The sequence below is a fragment of the Zasmidium cellare genome (assembly GCF_010093935.1).
Source record: "Zasmidium cellare ATCC 36951 unplaced genomic scaffold M409scaffold_21, whole genome shotgun sequence".
In the NCBI taxonomy this organism is placed as follows: Eukaryota; Fungi; Ascomycota; class Dothideomycetes; order Mycosphaerellales; family Mycosphaerellaceae; genus Zasmidium; species Zasmidium cellare.
Window position 1 is genome coordinate 548,414 of NW_022986965.1, and position 21,862 is coordinate 570,275.

Consider the following 21,862-nt stretch of genomic DNA (forward strand, 5'->3'; position numbering starts at 1 on the left):
TCAAGAGCACTTAGAATCACATGCGATAGGATACCGGTGACTGAACGAGCTACTAGAAAAAGTTGTCCTGAATGGTGGAAGCTGCTCAGTGTTGAATCTGACTGCGTGCTCATGCATTACTAACTTGGTGATGAAGTTGCGTCCGATGCAAGAAATGGACATCGTCCTGGTTGTATACTTTGAGGGTGCTGCGATGTAACATTGGCAATGGAGATGTGTGAAGAGCCTGCGAGTATTTATTAGTGGCAACATTGATACGTTACTTAGAGGCAAACCCACTCAAACTCTCGGAACTCGTGCACTTCTCTGAAGATGAAGTTCATTACTGTCCTATGCCTGCTCGGCTTCTCTGCTCTCCTCGTCAACGCGAGACCCATGGGCAAGTCCATACGAGTCCTGGACTGTATCGTGAAGGTCACTAACCCGGGGCAGAAAAACGTGGTAGTATCGTGGACGACGAAGATGAGCCGGCTTTTTGGAAGAAAAGGGCAATCGTCGACGATGAGGATGAACCGGCTTTCTGGAAGAAAAGGATAATCGTAGATGACGAGGACGAGCCGGCGTTTTGGAAGTAGGGCTTCAAGGACGGGCGGCGGATCTCAGCAGAGTACAGAGGGCTTTCAGGACCATCGGGGCTCGACGTGGTTTCTTGCTGTCTTCGTGTGGCCTGTCTCTTGTGTATAGCTGTATCTCATCGTATGACGAAAGTAAGGTGCTTCTGCGCTACGCCTATGAATCTATCCTTTACAAGGAAGGGGAAGAACGCCCAGTCTTGACAGGATTCGATGACAACATGTCGGTCAGCCAGTAGCCAAGAGCGGTCCAGCAGGAGGCTCATGGCATAATTATATAATCCCGATATCCAGGTGGTTGAGGATGGGAAATTCAGAGCAAGCCTGAAGTCCAAGGGTGTTGTTGATGCCGGAGAGATGCAGCAGGTACGGCTACACTCAAACCACGTTTGGTTTCTCCTTTTCTCAAGTATACGCATGCCACGATACTGCGCCTCAATAGCGTATGCGTACTTCGAGATTTATGCGAGGTGGATGTATGTTACGAAATACGCGGATAGGAGGCCGCGGCAGATACAGGATCCGCGGTACCGGCAGGCACGTGGGCGAAAGTTTGTTTGGAAGCTTGACGTCGTTTTGAAGGGCACGCGCCTCTTCGGCATGGACGGCTTCCGTCTCGAACGACCTTCACTGACCCGCCCACTCACGCGAACACCTGTCTCTCATACTCAAGAGAGATCAAACATAAAGACGATATGGCGACCTGCGAGACTGGATCGGTACTCCTAGCACGATAGCATACTTTGGCTAGCGTTGCACAAGTGAATGCTCCTCCAGCCGCGGCTGTTCAAGCTACTACTGCTGCCCGACCAACACTTCGACTCGACCGAGCCCAAGTGCGCCGGCTTCTCCTTCTTCAAGCAGCCTGATCCCGCGGTCCACGAGCGACGCCGACTCCACCAGCCCGGGAACATGTTGCTGGTCCACCAGGCCGGCAGCGTCAAAGTCGGTGAAGTCGTGCGATACACCTTGACCTACACCCCGAGCAACGATCGCATCCTCCCGACGCCCTCGCATTTGCATCTGAAAGTCAAGAATACATGCGCCATCCCGTTGCGCGCGGCCTGGGTCCATGGTCCTTACACCTTACACGTCGCGGCTTACCCGGCGACGTTCAACCCACACCATAAAGTCGAGAACCCGAAACGAGATGGAGTGCCGGAGTATGAGCCTATGGTCAAGGCTGGTGGGAGTTGGTCTGCGAAGTTGCTGGTTCCTGAAGAGATAAGAGAGACTGGGGCGCATTTGGGGCGGAGAAGGAGCACACAGAGTTCGCAGAATCAAGAGTCTGATAAGGGCAGTGTGACCTGGATTGTAGAGATTGCATCACAGATTCTGTTCTCAAACTCTGCTTCTGTGGAATTTGAAATGTTCATTGGAAGAGACGAGAGGAGTTTGGACTTTGGGTTTGCGGCTGTTGCGGGTCAGGGTCATGGGGGCCCAGGCAAGATCAAAGAAGTGCAGTCGGAACGAGAGCGCAAGGAGGCACGTAGACGGGGCCACGTACAGCATGAAGGCGTATACTCGAAGGCTGTGAGGTTGGTCGTGGAGGATACTGAGGCGCTGTGGGACAAGCCGCCGTTGCCATCGTGGGATGACGAGGATGATAAGAAGAGTAGGAAGTCAATAAATGTCGAACGGAAAGAGGAGGAGACGAAGCCTAAGAAGGAGCGCAAAAGGAGAAAGGTTCATTTGGTCGTGGTCACGCATGGCTTGCATAGCAATATCGGCGCAGACATGTTATTCTTGAAGGAGAGCATTGATGCTACTGTCGCCCAGGCGAGAGAAGATGCCAAGAAACGCAAAGAGGCCTATAAAGAGTCGCAGAAGAGTGAAACGACAGAGACCGAGACTGGATCGGATGAACCTTCGAAGCAACTAAACGAGGAATTGACAGGCAGCCAAGAAAACACCGCCACCGCGACCGCCCCCTTATCTGGTGGACAGGAAGAGCGTGACAACGATGCGCCGCCAGAAGAAGACGACGACGAAGAAGAGACCATCGTTCGAGGCTTCCCAGGCAATGCAGTCAAGACTGAGAATGGCATTCAATACCTGGGCAAAAGGCTTGCTAAGTACATCCTGCGCTTCACATATCCGGATCAGCCATTCTTGCCCATCAAGAAAAACTTTACGCGCAAATTCACCGACACTTTTGCGAGTGCCGACAACAAAGCCAAACGAGATGGCGTACCTTCTCACGAGGGGAGCAGCGTACACACGCCAAATCATGCCAAGAAAGCAGAGGATCTTCCCTACAAGTTCACCAGCATATCGTTTGTTGGACACAGCTTGGGGGGGCTCATCCAAACTTACGCTATTGCTTACATCCATAAGCACAGCCCGACTTTCTTTCAACAAATCAAGCCGGTGAACTTCATCTGCATGGCTTCCCCAATGCTTGGTCTGAGTAACGAGAACCCCATGTATGTCAAGTTCGCGCTTGACTTCGGACTGGTCGGTCGGACTGGTCAAGATCTCGGTCTTACTTGGCGGCCACCCACCATAGCCAGCAAAGGATGGAATGCTATGATGGGCAGCTTTGGAAATGGGAACCAGAAGGACGACCCAAACAAGAAGCAGGAGGATCCTACTGCCAAGCCTCTTCTGCGTATCTTGCCAACAGGTCCAGCTCATCACGTCCTAAAGATGTTCCGCAATCGAACGGTCTACTCCAATGTGGTCAATGACGGTATCGTGCCTCTCCGTACGAGCTGTCTCCTGTTCTTGGATTGGCGAGGACTGGGCAAGGTGGAAAAAGCACGGCGTGAGAACGGCCTGATCGGTACAGTCGCTGAATGGGGCTGGGCTGAGTTGATAGGAGCCAACGCCTCTCAACTTCCTCCGAATGTCCGCGCAGAGCGAACGGGGGACTCAGAAGACGAGCAGAACGAACACGTCCGTCAAGGCGAAGGCGATGCTGTGCCTCAGCCTGCGGAAGATGAAACCGCCGAGGACAACAAGCGACAGACGAACCGCATCAGCTACGAAGAAGAGAGTTCGGATCCACAATCCCGCCAAAGTAGTCCTCAGGCTTCGGTCAGCAAGCAGGTCACGCCAGAGCAGAACGCGGGCATGTTCAGCGGCTTTCTCAACTTCTTCCGTCCAAACACCCCTGACAAGGTCAAGGCGCCGCCACCAACGTCTAAAAAGACGACCAAGGCTTTGCGTCGTGCCCAGACCGTCTACCATGGAAACGATGAGAGCAGCGACAACGTTACGGATGATCACGACGGGGAGACGTACCATAACCCAACAATGCGACCACACATGCCTCACTTCCACACTGGTCAAGTTCAGAAGCGACCAGCGGCGACACGAGGCGACAGCCTGACACATTCGGCCAATGGTGAACTTCAGGCGCCTCCCAAGACGTCTATCTTCGAGTCCGCTGGTGATATTCTGCATCCTCCATTGCCTAGCCGGCAGTGGATTACAGATCCAAGCACGCGGTCTCGAACCATCTTCCACGATCGTGTCTACCACCCAGAAGACATTCCACCTCCTCCAGCAAAGCGTAGTGGCACCAAGCTGATGTCCTTTGGTTCTGACGGGAGCTTGAAATCGAGTCAAAGATCCAACACTTCAGATGTCTCCATCAAGAGCAACGACACAGCCTCATCAACAGAGTCTGGTGGCATGAAAGTCGAAGAGAAAATCGCCCGCGCCTACCACCGCGACCTAAGCTGGCGCAAAGTCCTCGTCCGCCTCGAACCCGACGCCCACAACAACATGGTCGTCCGCCGCATGTTCGCCAACGCCTACGGCTGGCCCGTGGTCAAACATCTCTGCGACACGCACTTCGCCGACACGCACGCCGCGCGAACCCGCGACGAAGACGAGCCCGCCCGCGAACGCGCCAAACCCATGGATGCGCCCATCGACCCCAGCACGGGCGAACAAGTCAACAGCCAAACTTCCAAACAAATCCCACCCCGCACGCAGAGCGAAACGCGCGAAGCCCGCGATGAACTGAAAGCCCTCGACGTCTCTAGGCACGGCGCCGAGGGCTCCTACAGCTCGCGCAAGAGCGTGCTGAGTCGGCAAGAAAGCGCCGTGTGGGACGACTCATATTTCGAAGGCTCCGACGGGGAAGACAGCGACGCGGTCGACGAGCGGAACCTCGTGGCGCGACTCATAAACCCCAACCCTGCACCGCCCAAGAAACCCGAGAACGCCTACCACCGTCCGGAATCCTCGCATACCACCCCTCCCGCGTCGCCATCGACCGCGTCGTTCACAGACGGACACCGCGGTCTCGCGCCTACGTCTCCGCGTTCCCCGCGAAGTGTGAGGGAAGTCAAAGCGGCGACGCCGAGCAAAGCGAGTCAGAAATCGACGTTTGATGCAGAGGATGTGGAGACGAATGCGGTCGTGTCCGAGGCTTTGGTCGAGGAGCCGGAGCCGCTGGTTAAGACGCCGCAGAGTCCGGGGAGTACGGTGGCGGAGATGGGGTTGCGGAAGAGTGTGGAGGAGCAGGTTGGTCCGTTGAAGAAGGGGAAGAGGGTGGCGGGTACAGGGAAGGGTGGGGGGATGGGGACGGAGATGGATTAGGAGATGTGGGTGGGTGGTGGAGGGGGTAGGGGGATGTTGGGGGATTTGTGCAGCGATACTGGTACGATGGATTAGAATGTTTAGAGTGAGAGAGTGTGTGTGGGTTTGTTTTTTGAGATACCCTGTATTTATCGCGACTTGAAATTTGAGATTTGACATTCTCGGTCACGTTCACGTCACTCGAGGCTGTCTTGGTCGTCGAAGGCATTGTTTATACAGAGTTGAAAGTGGTCGACGTCTTTGGTCTATTCTGTACAATGTGAGCCATCCTCGGCTCTGTGGTGTCCGTTGTCGAGACACCTGGTATACATGCCATCTCTTCTACCTTCCTCGTCCCGGCCGGATCGTGTCCCTTCGGAGGCGGTTCTTTTGCCTCGTGCGATTGAAGCCATGTTTAGGCCACAAATTATCCAAATGCATATCTTCCTCTTCTACCCCCTCTTCACTTCTTCTCCGCCGTCTTCTCCGCCGTCTTCGTCGTCGTCCTATAAGCCCTCCCCGCCTGCGCCGCCACACCCCCACCACCATTCCCACTCCCACCCGTCCCAGCCCCAGGCATCCCAATATCCTTAAAAGGATACTTCACCTCATCACCCTTCCGCATCCAATGCTTCCTCCTCTTCTTCGTCGCCGCATGCTCCACCATCGTCTCCTTCCCCATCTCCGCCATAAACTTCTTGATGAACCGCGGATCCCAGAGCTCAGACGCGATGCCCAGGTCCTTGCAGCACCGCATCAGGGCGTTGGATTTGCAGCCTTCGGTCGCGGTGGGGATGCCATCCGGGTCGAAGTAGGTTTGTTCGCCGCGGGCGATGGAGACTAATCTAGATTTAAAATATCAGTGACACGTCCCTCTGTATATATAGAGAATGATTTTCATGTTGACCTACCTCCCCCCACAAACCAACCCATACTCCCTCGTCACCACCTTCCCCGTAACAATCGTCTCCCCTCTCGGCGCAAGCCCCCACCCGCCAGGCCCAAACGCGCGATTCAAAATCCTCCTATACTTAATCTCCGGCAAGTACACGATGCCATCGGGTTTGATCTCAATATCATCGAAATCCAATCTCTGCTGCAAGATGTCGGATTGCTCGGGCGTGAAGGGCGAGGAGGAGAGGCCGTGGAAGGAGCGGGTCCAGTCGACTTGTTTTTCATCTTCGGAGAGGATGGGCGGGGGGTCGGAGAGGCCTTCGGTTAGGGAGCGGAGGGGTTGGGATTCGTCGGAGGGGGAGAGGTCGTGTTGGACTTGGGCGGCGGTTTGGGGAGATGGGGTGGTGGCGGGTTGGGGTTGTTGTTGTTGTTGCTGCTGTCGTGCGGGGATGGAGGAGAAGGCGCGGCGGTGGGTGGAGGGGGTGCGCAGGGTGGTGAGGAGGCGGGAGAAGGCCCGTCTTGAGGCGGGTGCTGGCATTGTAGGGTGGATGGGTTTTTGGGAGCTATGGCGATGCGATGAAACATGCAGTGAGGTTCGCGGCAGGGTTTCGGGTGGGTGCGGGCGTTGCCGAGGGGAGAAAGCATGTGAATCTTTGAGGGTCTTGAACTATTGCATTGATTGGACATTACTGGTATTTTGTACAAAGTCCTAGCAATGTGCAGCGTGCTCGCTTGATTGCATTGATGGATTGTTGACAAGAAAAGAGCCGCCGTTCTCCAGCTTCCTCGTTTGCCCAAAGCTACCAGTTGACACCTTCTCTCGACCCTCAAACATCTTTCGAGTCGGTCCTCTGGTCATTGCCTTGCCGCTTCCAACACTGCTTGAAAGCCTCCATCTAGGCATTGAACTGTTAGAAAAGCCATTCTGCTCTAGCCAACCTGTACACATGCTGAACCATATTGTAGGTGCTTTTCTCGACTCACCTCGTCTTTGCAAGCTCTCCAGTCCTTCTTGTCCCGGAAGCAGTCGTTCAGGGTGGTGTTTTCATCTATGAGACATTAGCATTGATGAGACGCGATTCTTGTCGGTCGCCGTACCAGCACATCCGGTACTGAAGATCCGCTTGTCCCTACAAAAGTTCGAAGTCAGACTCGGGTCCCCAAAGCTAGCTGGATCCTTTTCAACACACCATTCATCAGGCTCATCATCATCCTCGACTTCCCCGGGCGCAGCTTTGTCCTTCTCGGTATTCGACATTGCAATTTCACAACTCGCAAAATCTTTGATGATTCGTTGAAGGACGAAAACGGGAGACGAAAAAGACATCAACCCCACACGTGACCACTTTTCGCCACCATGTCCTCGACTACCAAGAGGGTCAACGTCCTCATATACACCGGCCCAGGAGCCTCTCTATCCTCTGTACGCCATGCCACTTGGTCTCTCCGTCGCCTCCTCGGCCCCAACTACACCGTGCAAACAATCTCTTCCGACCAGCTCCTCAAAGAACCATGGCTTGCGACATGTGCTCTGCTCGTATTCCCTGGTGGAGCAGATGCAGGCTATTGTCGGATGCTGAACGGTGCTGGAAACCGAAGGATAAAGCAATACGTCCAGATGGGCGGCAAGTATCTCGGCCTCTGTGCTGGGGGATACTACGGAGCGAGCAAATGCGAATTTGAAGTCGGCAAGAAAGGCATGGAAGTTATTGGGGATAGAGAACTTGGCTTCTTTCCTGGAACCTGTAGAGGCCTCGCGTTTGCGGGCTTCGTTTATCAGAGCGAGGCGGGTGCGAGGGCAGTTGAGCTACAGGTCAACCAAGATGCCCTGACGAGTGCGGCAACACAGCACTTCAAGAGTTACTACAATGGCGGCGGAGTCTTTGTCGATGCCGAGAAGTTTCAAGAGCAGGGTGTGGAAGTATTGGCGAGCTTCAAGGAGGAGTTGCATGTCGAGGGAGGCAAAATTAAGGCTGCTGTGGTCTTTCGGAAGGTTGGGGAGGGTGCTGCTCTTCTGACTGGGCCACATCCAGAGTATGTGCAGCCCCATTCTTGTCATTGAGATGCTAATGGATTCGTGCTAGATTCGCGGGCATGAACTTGAACCGCAGCGAACCATCAAACCCAGATTACAGCAAGATCGTGGACGCTCTCTTAGCGGACGACAAGTCAAGGACAGACTTCATGAAGGCGTGCTTAACCAAACTTGGACTCCAAGTGAGCCAAGAGGATCAAGCGGTACCGTCTCTCTCCCGTTTACATCTCTCTTTCTCCCAGCCCGATGAGATTACGGACTTGCTGCAATCCTGGCAAGAGGCGGGCATCATCAGTGATGAAACGGGCGAGCAGATCATCAAAGGCGAGCAAGACACGTTCAAGCTCGAGAGAGATGATGATCGATGGAGCATGAGTAGTATGAAAGATGCTCTGCCTTCGCCTGTCAAGAAAGCCGCAGACGTGCTCATCGACGCTGTCACCACACCCACCAAGCCCAAAGCCAAGCCAGTCGAGGATGAGCAAAACAAGGCTGATTCGACCGTCGACAGAACCCCCGACTCTGATGCCATCACCACACGCCTCAGCCTGCACACAACCTCCTTACCAGATCCGAAGGATACCACCAACTTCAACCACCACGCCTTCTTCGCCAACCTCCAACACTACAAAACCAAACACCCCGGCATCGCCGGCGACTACGGCCGCGTCCTCCTCTACGGCGAAGTTATGACCTCAACCCAAACGCTCCTCGAAAAGAACCCAACGCTCCTCTCCACCCTCCCCATCGGCACAACCGCCACAGCAACCACCCAAATCTCCGCCCGCGGCCGCGGCACCAACGCCTGGGTGTCCCCACCGGGCAGCCTAATGTTCAGCACCGTCTTCAAACACAGCCTCACGCTCTCCAGCTCCGCGCCCGTCGTCTTCGTCCAATACCTCGCCGCCATGGCCGTCGTGCAAGGAATCCGCACCTACGACCGCGGCTACGAAACCCTCCCCATCCGCCTAAAATGGCCCAACGACGTCTACGCCCTCGACCCCGCCGCCTCACCCACCGACCCAGCCGCGTACGTCAAAATCGGCGGCATCCTCGTCAACACCTCCTACTCGGGCGGAGACTATACCCTCATCCTCGGCATCGGCCTCAACGTCCTCGAGTCCTCCTCGCCCACAACCTCCCTCTCCCGACTCCTCCCAACCAACAAACCCCTCCCACCCCTCACCCTCGAAAAACTCCTCGCCTCCATCCTCTCCGCCTTCGAAGCCCTCTACGCGCGTTTCTGCGTCGTGGGCTTCGACTTGCAGTTCGAGAAGGAGTACTACGAGATGTGGCTGCACAGCGGGCAGGTTGTGACGTTGGAGAGTGAAGGGGGCGTTAAGGCGAGGATTCAGGGCATCACTCGGGATTGGGGACTTTTGGTTGCGGAGGAGGTGGTTGAGCGGGGTGTGGGGAGGCGGGTGGAGTTGCAGAGTGATAGTAATAGTTTTGATTTTTTGAAGGGGTTGGTTAGGAGGAAGGTGTAGTGTAGTGGAAGGAAGAGGAGTTGGATGCGGTGTGGAGTGGTCGACAATGCAGAAAAGCTTTGCTCGTTTCATTTGCGCGTGTCTTCGTTAGAGGCTTTGTTCTCGTATCTCTCGCTGCTAGTCCTTCCCGAAGAAGCTGCAACCCAGGGTATCACCAATCAATCCATCAATCAATCAGTCATCATCCTCATCCGCAATACTCATGTCCCTCTCAAACCACCACCGGCCACCCACCCGCAAAACTCAACCGATTCCAGCCAAAGAAAAACTCATCATACGCATAACTCACACTTGGCCGCACGTAATGGTAATAAACCACCGGCGCGCCCAGATTCGGATCATACATAACCCCCTGTCCTCCAGGCGCATAGACGTCGCCATGGCTCTCCAGAACCATCGTGCCGCCGTTGGCGGTCAGACAATCCCGGCCTTGCTGGTCGACGAAGCCGCCGGATGGCGAGGACGAGCGACAGACCATGATATGGTACTCTTCGCCAGATGGGGCGAGGGATTGGTCCGGGTTCGTGGCGTTGGCGGGTTCGTTGCAGCAGTTTCCCGAGGAGAAGAAGAGGTACGTGTAGCCGTTCCATTGGAATTGGTAGGCGCCTTCCATGGAGCCTGAGACGAGGCCTGCGGGACGAGTGGTGGTATTTTGCGCGAGGTGCGTGGCGGTTGGGGAGGAGATGGTGAGTGGGGGGTTGTTCATGGGGACTTGGAAGATGTTTTGCCAGAAGGAGCCGAAGTTGAGGACGGGGGCGGAGGCGCCGGACGGGAAGTAGAGGTTGGCGTCGATTTTGTTGTAGCGCGAGTCTTTGGGGATGCCGATGCTGCCGTGGTCGGTCCAGGAGCCCGGGTCCATGGTGGGGGAGGTGGCGACGCCTATGTCGGAGTTCATGGAGCCCATTTGGGAGACGGAGTAGTAGAGGTAGTAGGTGTTGTCGAGGTGGAAGACGTCGGGAGCCTATTTGCGGTGTTAGACAGGGATGGTGGGTCGGGGGATTGGGGTGGTTGTGCATGCATACCCAGAGGTCATGGTTCCCTGGCAGGTCGATGCTGGAGCCGTCTGGCATGGCTGGGCCTTGGAAAGTCCATGGTCCGCTGAGGCGGGGGGCGGTTGCGGTGTTGATGCCATCTGTCGAGACGTCAGTCAGGCTGTACGAGCAGTTGGATGTCGGTGACTTACCATTCGTGGCGAAGCGGTAGTAGGTCTTGGTGTCTGCACGGTAGACAACACTCGGGTCGTGAAGGCGTCCAGAGCATTGTCCGGAACAGGCGCCGACTGCAGGGTAGTCTCGCTTTGCAAGAGGCGATGCGGTGGTGAAGGCAAGGTATAGCAATGAAGCTGGTAAGATGAGGAGCTTCATAGCGAAAGTCGAGGACCGAAGATGTATCGAATGGAACAAACTCTAGCCAATGCCGTGCGTGTTGCTGTCAGCAAGAAGAAAGGAAGAGATGTTTCAGAAAGAAGTGTTTTGTCGGACCAAGAGGTTGGACTTATACTCGACCAGCCGACACAAGCCGGACATCCGTGCCTATAAGCTCAATGACATCTGATTGTGGGTGAATAGGACAATAGAGGCACGTGCACCTAACTCTCGCATCCACCTCGACAAACAACAAGTTGCATAGTTCCTTGGTGGATGACAGCGACGGGACATGATCCAAGAACTGCTGCAGAAGAGGATGGATCGACATAAGAACCCTCCGTATGGGGGCCATGGGCGAAGCACAAGACAGCCAAACTCTCGAGGCTCGTCATATGTATAGTTCAGGGTTTGCGAGCCGGCTGTGCAAGGCATGAAACACGAGACCCAAGGCGCACTGGGCTCCATTCGCTGAGAGGCCCAAGCCTATGATGATGAAAGGGCGCGCGCGCTTCACACGTGTCCGCGTGTGAGTGAAGTATCGCAACCCACTCTCTTGGGCCGTGTCTTTTGCGTGGTGATTCTCGTCTGGCCTTGCACAGCGATCTGCTGTATGACGCTCGCCAGGGAATGCTCACGTGGGACTGCAGATTCCCGATGGAGGGAAGAGATCGTGGAGAAGAAGAGGAAGGGTCGGTGAATGACGATGACATGTGTGCGTTGTTGATGTCAAAAGACGGGTCAGGAGGTCGAGAATAGGCTGGACGTGTGGTTCGCCCGCCTAATTAGCTGGCGAGGCTAACTAAGACTTGATTAGAATGGGCGGGTGATGTTGGAGTGGAAGGCTGAGCGCATCGCTCCACTTGCCGCTGCCGAGAATGAGCCCAAGGCCCAAGCGCCGATCTCTTTTCCGGGGAGGCGCTTGGTTGGCGCACAATCTCTCCGACTTCACCTCTTGCATCGTGTTCTCCATCTTTTCGCGCCTGCGTCATTGTCCTGGTGACCACTGCATCCAATACTTCTCGACTACAGAGGGGTTTCGAAAACATGCCTCGGCGATGGTGGCCTCGACGATGACATGACGCTTTGAAAAGAAGCCAAGACTCGAGACGGCAGTGCAAAGCAAGAAACCAGCACCAGGAATCCGAAGGAGTCGGAGGGATTCCTCGCATCTGCAAGCAATTGGACGAGCCAAACGATAGGCTTTATCTAAATGCAGTATCAGCGTGTTTCAGCTCTTCAGGAACAGGAATGCCCTCGGCCACGCTTCGCTTTCGAGGATCTGGCAGTGCTCGACGGCGTCTACCATTTCGGCAAGTTCGCAGGGACAGCTGAACAGGTTCTTTTGCTCTACCTCTCGCAACAAAGCCATTATCCGAGAATCGCGAAAAGACGGACGTCAACGAGCTGCCTGTCCCTCCTCGGCCGCATTTAATACGAAATTGACATCTCATTGCATCATGGCTCCGCCCTTCCTTCAAGCTGACGGCAGCAACTCCAAGCGGACACTCGTTCTGATAGGGCTGAATGTTCTGCAATTCACATAACAAGACCCACGCGCACAGCAATAAAACCCGGATTGACGGTGCTGGTCCCGACATGATCCAAGGCATCGTCAGCTATATGCACGATGCAGGAGAAAGAAGCAGCACGATGATGTAGCGTGTTGACGGCCACCCACTTCAGGCTTTCATGGCGAGAGCTTGCAAAGACCTGGACTCAGGCTCGATGAATGACTTCTTGAACGATCGCTGTTTGCATCGTGTCCACCGTCCCATAAAACAATGCTACGCTTTTCCTGTGTCGGACGACGGACAAATCATATTTTGACAGCTCTGATGGTAGGTTCAGAACGTCAGATCTTTCTTATCACCATCCTCATCTTCTCTGTTCGCCACGAAGTCACTATGCCGTCCTGCGCACCCCAATTTGATCATCAAGTACTCACGCTCTTTCTCTCCCTCTCTCGCCCCGATCATTCCATCGAGCACCTCTAGAAACCTTACTCTCATCTCCTTACTCACATGAAACCAATCCTATCAACACGCCAGTTCTCCAACTCTTCCTCGAGCACTACAACAGCCTCAAGAATAGCAACAAACCCCGAACACTCCACGGACACGGACACGGCTCGAGCGCACTTTGCCGCCTCCTCCACACAACAGTTCCTGTACCCGACGCATCAGAACAGATGGCTAAGAGAAAGCCTCAAGAGACCGGCTCCCACCACATGCTTACCGGTGGTGGTCCCAGAAGCAGCCAGCAAGCAAAGCCCACAGCAACCTAACCTCTGACAAGCAAACAAGCTCGTAGACCTAGACGTCTCTCCATGGGACATGACAGTCTGCGCAACAGGTAAATGTACAGGCGGAGAAGAGGTCCAGTGAAGATCACAGCAGTCACTCCGTTCCACCCTTTTTAACTCAGAAAGACACGATAGCTTCCCTTCCGAGGAATGTGGCGAAAAAAACAATACCCCTCGCTGAACATACCAACCTGGAAGGATTGGGGAAATTCGGAACAAGACCGACAAGAACAATCATTTGATTTCTCCATCATGAAGGCCAGGCCTTGTTCTTTGAACCTATAAACCAGCACGCGCACATCGGAGCGCTTCGGTGTCCGTGTCGACGTTGTGTACAGTAATGTCGAACATGAGAATAGCTACTCGACGCAGATTCAAGGTTATTCAATCACCCCTACACCTAGCATGCAGCAGGCAAGTGATGCCATTAACCCTGGCATTCTTTTATGCTCACGAGAATCAAACGTTGTGTTGAGGTGTCAAACTTGAGCAGAGCATTTTAAGACTGTACGGTTGGGTGAGAGAACAAAAGAAAGACAATAACCATCAACTTTTAGAAGCCATCCATTACAAGTCATTCGCTACCCTAGGGACGCCGTGCTATCTGGGTATTAGTAGTACAGGTCATTCATTGCTTTCTTCGTGATCCATTCTCGTGCGCCGATTGCAACTTGTGGGGTCTCTCGTCAAGGCAGTCGTGATGTTACTAGCCCAAAGGCAGACGCTATTCCTCCTTACTTCACACACCTTCCTGTCTTCTCTCCTTTTCCTTCTCTATCATACGTCCTGTGAGAGTGATTGTGTTTACAACTCCTCCTTGATGCGGTCAGTGGCCTTCTTGTAAGCCTCACCGGCCTGGTCAGCACCCTTCTGTGCGCTCTTGCTGGCCTGTTTCGATGCAGAGGAGGCGGACTTAGCGGCAGCTCCGGACGCGGAAGAGGCAGACTTGGAGGCGGCAACCGAGGACTTGGAAGCCTCAACGCTGGCGGTGGACGAGGCAGAGCTCAAGCTCTTGGAGGCATCAGCAGAAGCGAAGCCGAGCTGGTTGGCGACCCAATCGTAGTAGTAGCGGGCACTGCCGTAGGCATCGTCGGTCGACTGAGCAAACCAGTTGCCGGCGCTCGAGGTGGCGGCACCGTAGGCGGAGGCAGCAGACTTGGAGGCAGAAGAGGCAGAGTTGCCTTGAACGAACTGAGCAGAGTGCTTGCGAGCGAGTGCGATGAGCTCGTTGCGCTTGCTGCCCTGTGGAACCTTGATGCCGTTCTTGTCTGCCCACTCCTTGATCTGGCTGTCGCTCCAGCTCTCCAACAGCGCATCACTCAGGGACTGCTGGGCTGAGGCAGCAGAAGACGAGGCAGAGGCGTACTGTTCGGCGGCACGGTCGGAGGCGATCTTAGCGTTACGGCGGACAGAGGCGATGAGCTTGTCGCGAGAGCCTGGCTGTGGAACGGGGACACCGCGTTCGTCGAGCCAAGCCTTGAGCTCAGAGTCGGACCATTGCTCGTAGAGCCAGTTGCCGGGGTAGTTGACAGACTCGCCAAGCTTGTTGGCAACCGACTGGTAGTTGGAGCGGGCGGTGGCGAGGAGGGAGTCACGAGTGCGTGGCTGAGGGTTGGGGATGCCGTGCTTGTCGAGGAAAGCCTTGAGCTGGGACTCGGTCCAGCTGTAATGTGTTAGTGGTTGAAAGCGTTTGGAGGATTAACAGACTTACGTGTCGAAGATCCAGTTGGCGACGTTGTGGTAGGCCTCGTTGGCTTGGTCGGCGGTCTCGTGCCAGTAGTTCTGGACCTGAGCGACGAGGGTGTCCTTGTTCTTCTCCGTGCCCTTCTTCACCTCCTGACCCTTCGCACCAAGATAGCTTTGAAGGCGGTTGGTATCCCAGGAGTTGTAGGGCTTGACCACGTTGTTTTCCCAGTTGTTCTTGACCAAATCTTCCAGGTCCTTGCGGTCGGCGGCAGCTGGGTATGGGACGTCGTGGTCAGACAGCCATCTCTCGAGCTCGGTCTCGTGCCACTTGTTGTATGCTGTACGGCCTCGAGTTAGTCAGACTGGATTCGAATAGTGATATATGGTGTGCGTCATGGTGCTGTTGACCCAGAAACAAAGGAAATGACTTTTCTGGTAGCCTCAATGGCAATGCCAGGGCGAGGGGATTGGGGTAGTATTGTTCTCGGTGCAGACCACTCTCCTTGATCTCGTGCTGCCACCAGAACGAAGCTCACAGCTCTTGAGAAGAGGAGATGTGAGATACATACCAGCTTTGCCAAACCAGTCAGCGGCGACGTTCTGTGTCGCGAGCGCAACCACCAACGTGGACGCAAGGTTGAGCTTCATTGTCGATGTGTCGCAGTGCTCTCTCGGGTGTGGGTGGGTGGTGTGGTGTAGTCAAGATTGATAGAATGGGTGGGTTGGATGGAGAAGAGGCGGGAGGCGAACGGGTGTTTATTTCAGTGAAGGGGTTTTGTTTGCGGCAGCCAGCTCTGAGCTCATCTTGGACAACGTGCTTGCCTTGCCTTGTTGACTTTGACGTTACGCGCTGTGACATCAGTGTGAGCTAAGCTCTTTTAGGCTAGCCAAACGTGGGGCGCCAGAGCCCGAGCCGAGCCACATCCCTTCCCGATCGTTCTCCTTCCATCACGCCTTCACGTGCAGAACAACGCTCGTTTCCAGGCCGCCATTGACAACAAACAACGTCTTCCGTACGGCACAAAATGGGCCAACGTCGCCTTGATGCTGCCGTTGCAAAGATTGCTCGATTAGCTACCGGGTAGTCGAATCTCGAATGGAGCGACATGAACTGTGGGATCGCATCACGGTTCATTGTCTCAGAATATCATTTTATGGTTGAGAAAAGGTGATGAAGCAAGACCACTCTGGCGCTACCGGTGCAAGTATCAACTATTTGAGCAACGTGCCTTCGGTGACCTTTCCGTCCTGCGTCCACCGTCCAGTCCGACTAAGCTGACCAAGATGCACTATCTCCTTGCCATCATTGCCCTTTTCGAAGGAGCTTGCGAGCGATTCTGAGCAAAACATTCACAAAGGCCAATCCCATGCATTCTGGGCATCGCAACTTGCAGTAACGTTGTCGATCCTCAGCTATGTTGTATGCAGGGAAGCTCGAGTACATATATGTACTGCGCAATCCCTCGCCTGAGGCTCAACAAGTTTGATTGCTTTCGACCACACAATGCATACCCAGAAGCTGGGTGTCGTCGAGAACTCTCGACATGAGGGCTCACCCGATGTGGACGAGAAGTCTGCGACCATAAATACGCTTCACGATGACACTGATATGCACCGCATGGGCAAGACCCAGCTTCTAAAAGTTGGAGTACCTACTCACCTCTCGGACCAGAGCTGACACACACTACAGCGCTCATTCCGTTCAATCGCCGTCCTAGGCCTTACATGCGTTGTTATGGTCCGCTCCCTTTTACCCTCATCCCTCATCATCCCGCTCAAAGTGCGATGCATGGCATCGTCACACATCCCTCCGATTGCTAGAGCGACTAAGCTCTGGGTCGTACTCCAGATTGCTTGGACAGCTTGGTAGCAATGGGGATGGTTCCACTTTGAGTGGAAAAGGGAGGTAGACCTCGTTCGAACATCGCACTAACTTCACGCAGGGCACCTGGCTAGGCATCATCACCGCCTCGACCTTCTCCCTCATCAACGGTGGCCGCGCAGGAACCATCTGGGTGTACGTCGCCACATGGCTCTGCTCCATGCTCGTCATCGCCTCTCTCGCGGAAATGGCCAGCATGAGTCCCACGAGTGGAGGGCAATACTTCTGGGTGAGCGAATTCGCGCCTCCTCGAGCACAGAAGGCCATGAGCTATCTGTCTGGTTGGCTGTCGGCACTTGGATGGCAAGCCTTCGTTGCAGTCGCCGCGTATCAGGCTGGCAACTTGATCTTGGTCCTCGCGACGTTGCATTCTCCGGGATATACACCCGAGCGGTGGCATGGTACCCTGATCACTATGGCCATTTGCGTATTGGCGGTCCTTTTCAATGCTTTCGGCGCCAAGCTGCTACCACGCTTCGAAGGCGCCGTGCTGATACTTCACCTTGCTGGCTTCTTAGCTGTGATCGTTCCGCTGTGGGCGCTCGCTCCGAAAGCATCTGCTGCGGATGTCTTTACCAAGTTCGAGAACAACGGTGGATGGAGCAGTGTGGGTGCAGCCTGCGTCGTTGGACAACTGAGTGCATCATCTGCTTTTATAGGAGCAGACTCGGCAGCTCATATGGCTGAAGAGGTCAGCGATGCGTCGCTGACCGTGCCCCGCATGATGATGGGAACCATTGTCATCAACGGGATACTGGGTCTGGTCACCATCATCACTTTCGTCTTCTCGATTCAAGATCTGCAGACACAGGTACAGGAGAGCAATCCGTATTCTTGCTTTTGTCACCACTTACACTCTCGCAGATTGTCGAATCAACCTCAACATACCCCTTCATCGACGTTTTTCGAACCGCAGTCGACAGCGACGCCGGTGCTATTGGAATGACCGTTCCCATCATCGTCCTCTCCATTGCAATGTGCATCAACGCCGTGGCGGCAGGATCTCGTCAGGCATGGAGCTTCGCACGCGACGAGGGCCTTCCCTTCCGGTTGTGGTTCACCAAATTGGTCACCATTGGAGGCACTCCACTACCAATCAACTCCATGCTAGCATCTCTCACGATCTCGGTGGTACTGTCACTGCTGATTCTGGGGGGATCCTCGGCTTTCAACTCCATTCTGGGGCTCGTCACTGGAGCGGTTGGATTGACGTACGCGGTGAGCATCTCGTGCGTGCTCTGGCGTCGTCTGTTTGGAGAGCCGTTGCCGCCTGCTCGCTGGAGTCTGGGTCGATTCGGGGTGTACATCAACGCCTTTTCGGTGGTCTACCAGGTATTCACCGTCATCATATCTTTCTTCCCCGTGGATAGATCCGTGACGGCGGAGACGATGAACTGGGGATGTGCCATGTTCGGAGGCGTCGCGATACTCTCAATCGCGTGGTATTTCATCAAAGGGCGAAAAGCATACAAAGGCCCAGTGGTGTACATAGTCAAAGAGTAGTAGCAAGTATCCCACGTCTTTCTCGCTTACTGTACGCGCAACCACCGATCGTGCTCGCATTGACACATGCCAGCCCCGCCGAGCCAGCGAGTTTGGGTCACATGTCAGCGGAAACTCAGGTCCTCAGCAGGCATCCCTCGCTCCGGTGACGATGGTCTCTGCCATGACGCCGAGCACGACCGCTGGCTCCAACTCGCACGCTGCTCTGCCTCTGCTGGTTGCTGCTGTTAATAGGGCCATGCCGATTGTTGGCCGCCGTCACGCACCGAGGACGTTTCAGTGATGACCGCCTCTTGTTCGTTTCATGGCAGCTTTTGGTATGTTGTTTGTCCCCTCCTCCAGCATTCTATCTACATGTATGTTCTGCGATAGTGGCAGTCCTCTGCGCCTGCTACTGCGCTTGGTCGTGGTGGCAGCCGCAGCAGCAGCAGCTGCCCGCAGAACATGCCCCTCCGCCTGAAGAAGAAACTCAAGCGACTGACCACGCGCTTCACCGTCGCAGAAACACCTTGGACCACCTCCATGAGCTCACGGCCAGCGGACGAGCGCAATGAAAATGGCGCCGCCACGCAACAAGACTCCTCCACCACCAGCACCACCCTCCCCGAACCCACCGTAGCATCCTTCTCGCCCAACCAACAGACCGCGACCCGAAACCGCAGCCGAGCGACGGTCCTCATCCATCAGAAATCTGCCCTGCTCGCCGCGACGCCCCCGCAGGTGACGAGGGCGCTGGCGTATTCGCATCCGTTCATCGTTCCACTCAATTACCTCGCGGGGTTACTGTCATGGACGACGGGCGATCCGTGGGAGAATTTCCTGCTGGTGGCGGGATTCTGGTTCGTGATACTCTACGGCGACGATGTCACGCGGTGGGCGGGGCCGGTGGTGGTGGTGATGGCGTTGATTGCGGGCATGTACTCGCGGCGGTACAGTCCCCTGTCGAGCACCACGTGGGGAGGCGACAAGAAGAAGAGGAGTCGAGCGGACTCCGACTCTCAGCAGAGGAAGAGCTTGGATGAGATTCTGGATACGCTGCAGATTTTCACGAATCGATGTGATGTGTTGCTGGATCCACTGTTGCGGTTGACGGAGTTTTTGAGCACGCAGACGACCGCGACGGAGGCGACGACGAGGCCCGCGTTGACGAGTATGTTCGTGCGGTTGTTGGCGGTTACACCGGTTTGGATTCTGCTTACGCTGCCTCCGTTGAGGTTGATCACGACGCAGAGGGTGCTTTTGGTTGTGGGGACGATTGGGATGACATGGCATAGTCGGCCGGCACGGGCGTCGAGATCGATTCTCTGGCGGAGTCGCGCGCTTCGTTCGATTGCGTCGATTATTACGGGATTGCATTTTGTTGGCTCAGTCGCACAGGATGGCAAGAATCCGCCAGCATTGCCACCTCGAGCACCGCCAGCGTTGGTGAATGCTCTGAAACGCAAAGGCAATACGGCAGGTGTTCGATTCACGTTCGCCGTGTATGAGAACCAGAGGCGATGGGTACTGTTAGGCTTCACGGCGAATCTCCTCCCTAACGAACGCCAAGCCTGGACGGATGAGCATAACAATTCAGTGCCAGCGAAAGAGGACTTCCCTCTCCCAGAGACAGACTCCGACACCATCAAATGGCGCTGGGTCCCCGACAGCGAGTGGAAGATCGACCCTTCTTGGACCGACGACACGAAATCCAAAGACGCCCGGGACAAAGACGGTTGGACGTACTACGACAACAAGTGGAAGTACGGCAGCCGAACCGACGACTGGGGCAAATGGACACGTCGAAGGAGATGGATCCGAGACGCCGAATTAGTCGAAATCACCGCTGAAGAACTCGCCGCCGCCGCCGCTGAGAATGCTGCAGATGCAGACGGCCAGTCCATCGCCACGGCTACGACCAACGACAACGTGGACGGCGAAAGCGTCAGTACAGCCGTTCGAAGAAAGGGCTGGTTCGGCAAGCGGAAACTCACGAACGAGAAGATGAAAGCTGGCGATGCGGTGGAGGTCGCGTCGCTGAGTGGGAGTGGAGATACGGGTGGGAGCACGCAGTCGAGGGAAGGGCCTGATGATGATGTCCATGTTCCTTCGAGGTACAGGGGCACGGAGTGGGATCGGAGTATAGGGGATGGGCTTGCGGAGGGTCTCAGCTAGTGGTTATGAGGCCTTTTTCTTCGAATGAGTGGATGATGTGACTTGGTCCTTTTGATGGAAGCGTGGAGTTGGTAGGCTGCTGCACTCTGAGAAGATGTGCTTTCTAAAGTATATGTTTTTTTTGTGCTGTTCTGTTGCTCTCTCTCGTTTGAATTGCTTGTTGTTCTTTTAGTTCGTCCGTCGAATCATCGAATCATGATCTTGTTTTCAAAGTCACGCTGCGAAACGCGTGGACTTGCTTGTTATTGCACCCACTCGCTCGTAAACAGACTTTCCTTTCCCTTTCCCAAACCCATCCCCGAAACGCCACCATGAATCCACCCTCACCGTCACTGTCACACCGTCCGCAACCCACCGACCCCCGTCCCCGACAAATCCACATCCTCAAACCCCACCCCGACCCCAACCCCATCCAACTCCGCCCCCATCTGCGCCTGCATCGCCTCCTGCGCCTGCAACATCTGCGCCTGCGGAACCCCACCCACATCCACACCGACATCGACCCCCAACCCACCACCATCATGCTGCTGCTGCTGCTGCTGCCCCAGCCCACCAGCACTCCCATTAACATCATGCCTCAACAGCGGCAGGTCCGGATGCGTCTCGAGGAGTTGACTCCGTGTCAGGTCATCGATGGGGACGCCGTTTTCCTCGTACTCGATGACGCGCAGCCATTTGCGCTTCATCTTCGACATGGTGGTGGTGGAGCAGACGATGCCGAAGCGGTCGTGGATCAGCCAGACGAGGTCGTCGAGGTAGCGGGTGCGGTTTTTGGGGTCGACGAGCCAGGTGTGGACTTCCTGGATTATTAAGTTAATATATGTGTTAGACGGGTTCTTTGAGAGGGGGGCAGTGGGTGAGATGGTGTTTGCCACATTTCTCCATCATGACCAGGAACAGAGAGGAGGCGAATGAATGAATGCATGTATAGTGTATATGTTTGACATACCAACTCCTGCTCCGGCGTCAACACCTTCGGCCTCCCATTCTTCTTATTCAACTCCGGCGGCATGTAATTCGTGCCATGCTGCTGCAAACACCGCTTCATGCGGTAGATGCTGCTGCGGCCGACCTTGAGGCGGCGGTGGATGGTGGTGGGGTCGAAGCCGGCCTCGAGCAGTTCTTTGATCTGCTCTTGCACTTGCGGCGATTGCTTGCCGGAGCCTGGCATAGTCGCTGGTCGCTGCTCGCTGTGTGGGGATGGGGGTGATTTAGTCCTGGGTGTGTTGGCTGGGTGAGTTTTTGGTGGGATTCTCGCGATTTTTGGGACGATGGGATCAGGACTGTGCGGAGGGAAGGGGCGGGAGGGCGGGAGCTAGTGGATGGGTGAGTCAGCGGGAAGGCGCGTTTTCGTGTTTCATGCGTCCTGCTGGCTTGCTTCTGACACTGACTCACCCATCTCTTGCACATGTTGGCAACGTTCACAGGACGAAGCGAGTACATTGTT

At 55.2% G+C, this 21,862-nt stretch overlaps 9 protein-coding genes across 9 annotated transcripts; 4 read left to right on the plus strand and 5 right to left on the minus strand.

Annotated features, from left to right (window-relative positions):
• Window positions 1–1,337: 1,337 nt before the first annotated feature.
• Window positions 1,338–5,126, plus strand: M409DRAFT_24095 (uncharacterized protein; the record flags this gene model as incomplete). Its single annotated transcript, XM_033807085.1, has 1 exon — window positions 1,338–5,126. One exon carries the CDS (start codon window positions 1,338–1,340, stop codon window positions 5,124–5,126), a length of 3,789 nt encoding a protein of 1,262 aa, XP_033666697.1.
• A 442-nt stretch (window positions 5,127–5,568) lies between these two features.
• M409DRAFT_67135 (uncharacterized protein) lies at window positions 5,569–6,537 on the minus strand (the record flags this gene model as incomplete). Its single annotated transcript, XM_033817274.1, has 2 exons — window positions 5,569–5,950; window positions 6,017–6,537. The coding sequence occupies 2 exons, from the start codon at window positions 6,535–6,537 to the stop codon at window positions 5,569–5,571; spliced, it is 903 nt and encodes a 300-aa protein (XP_033666698.1).
• A 289-nt stretch (window positions 6,538–6,826) lies between these two features.
• On the minus strand, window positions 6,827–7,257 carry M409DRAFT_24097 (uncharacterized protein; the record flags this gene model as incomplete). The annotated part of the gene is made up of 4 exons (XM_033807086.1): window positions 6,827–6,895; window positions 6,984–7,048; window positions 7,098–7,129; window positions 7,190–7,257. 4 exons carry the CDS (start codon window positions 7,255–7,257, stop codon window positions 6,827–6,829), a joined length of 234 nt encoding a protein of 77 aa, XP_033666699.1.
• A 99-nt stretch (window positions 7,258–7,356) lies between these two features.
• M409DRAFT_67136 (uncharacterized protein) lies at window positions 7,357–9,521 on the plus strand (the record flags this gene model as incomplete). Its single annotated transcript, XM_033817275.1, has 2 exons — window positions 7,357–8,033; window positions 8,084–9,521. The coding sequence occupies 2 exons, from the start codon at window positions 7,357–7,359 to the stop codon at window positions 9,519–9,521; spliced, it is 2,115 nt and encodes a 704-aa protein (XP_033666700.1).
• A 211-nt stretch (window positions 9,522–9,732) lies between these two features.
• M409DRAFT_24099 (glycoside hydrolase family 43 protein) lies at window positions 9,733–10,885 on the minus strand (the record flags this gene model as incomplete). The annotated part of the gene is made up of 3 exons (XM_033807087.1): window positions 9,733–10,482; window positions 10,544–10,653; window positions 10,705–10,885. 3 exons carry the CDS (start codon window positions 10,883–10,885, stop codon window positions 9,733–9,735), a joined length of 1,041 nt encoding a protein of 346 aa, XP_033666701.1.
• A 3,109-nt stretch (window positions 10,886–13,994) lies between these two features.
• Window positions 13,995–15,524, minus strand: M409DRAFT_55675 (uncharacterized protein; the record flags this gene model as incomplete). The annotated part of the gene is made up of 3 exons (XM_033813066.1): window positions 13,995–14,853; window positions 14,902–15,214; window positions 15,446–15,524. 3 exons carry the CDS (start codon window positions 15,522–15,524, stop codon window positions 13,995–13,997), a joined length of 1,251 nt encoding a protein of 416 aa, XP_033666702.1.
• An 856-nt stretch (window positions 15,525–16,380) lies between these two features.
• M409DRAFT_67139 (uncharacterized protein) lies at window positions 16,381–18,261 on the plus strand (the record flags this gene model as incomplete). The annotated part of the gene is made up of 4 exons (XM_033817276.1): window positions 16,381–16,524; window positions 16,567–16,614; window positions 16,820–17,569; window positions 17,623–18,261. 4 exons carry the CDS (start codon window positions 16,381–16,383, stop codon window positions 18,259–18,261), a joined length of 1,581 nt encoding a protein of 526 aa, XP_033666703.1.
• Window positions 18,262–18,565: 304 nt separating this feature from the next.
• On the plus strand, window positions 18,566–20,415 carry M409DRAFT_67140 (uncharacterized protein; the record flags this gene model as incomplete). Its single annotated transcript, XM_033817277.1, has 2 exons — window positions 18,566–18,578; window positions 18,764–20,415. The coding sequence occupies 2 exons, from the start codon at window positions 18,566–18,568 to the stop codon at window positions 20,413–20,415; spliced, it is 1,665 nt and encodes a 554-aa protein (XP_033666704.1).
• Window positions 20,416–20,750: 335 nt separating this feature from the next.
• On the minus strand, window positions 20,751–21,586 carry M409DRAFT_24103 (uncharacterized protein; the record flags this gene model as incomplete). The annotated part of the gene is made up of 2 exons (XM_033807088.1): window positions 20,751–21,215; window positions 21,365–21,586. The coding sequence occupies 2 exons, from the start codon at window positions 21,584–21,586 to the stop codon at window positions 20,751–20,753; spliced, it is 687 nt and encodes a 228-aa protein (XP_033666705.1).
• Window positions 21,587–21,862: the final 276 nt, after the last annotated feature.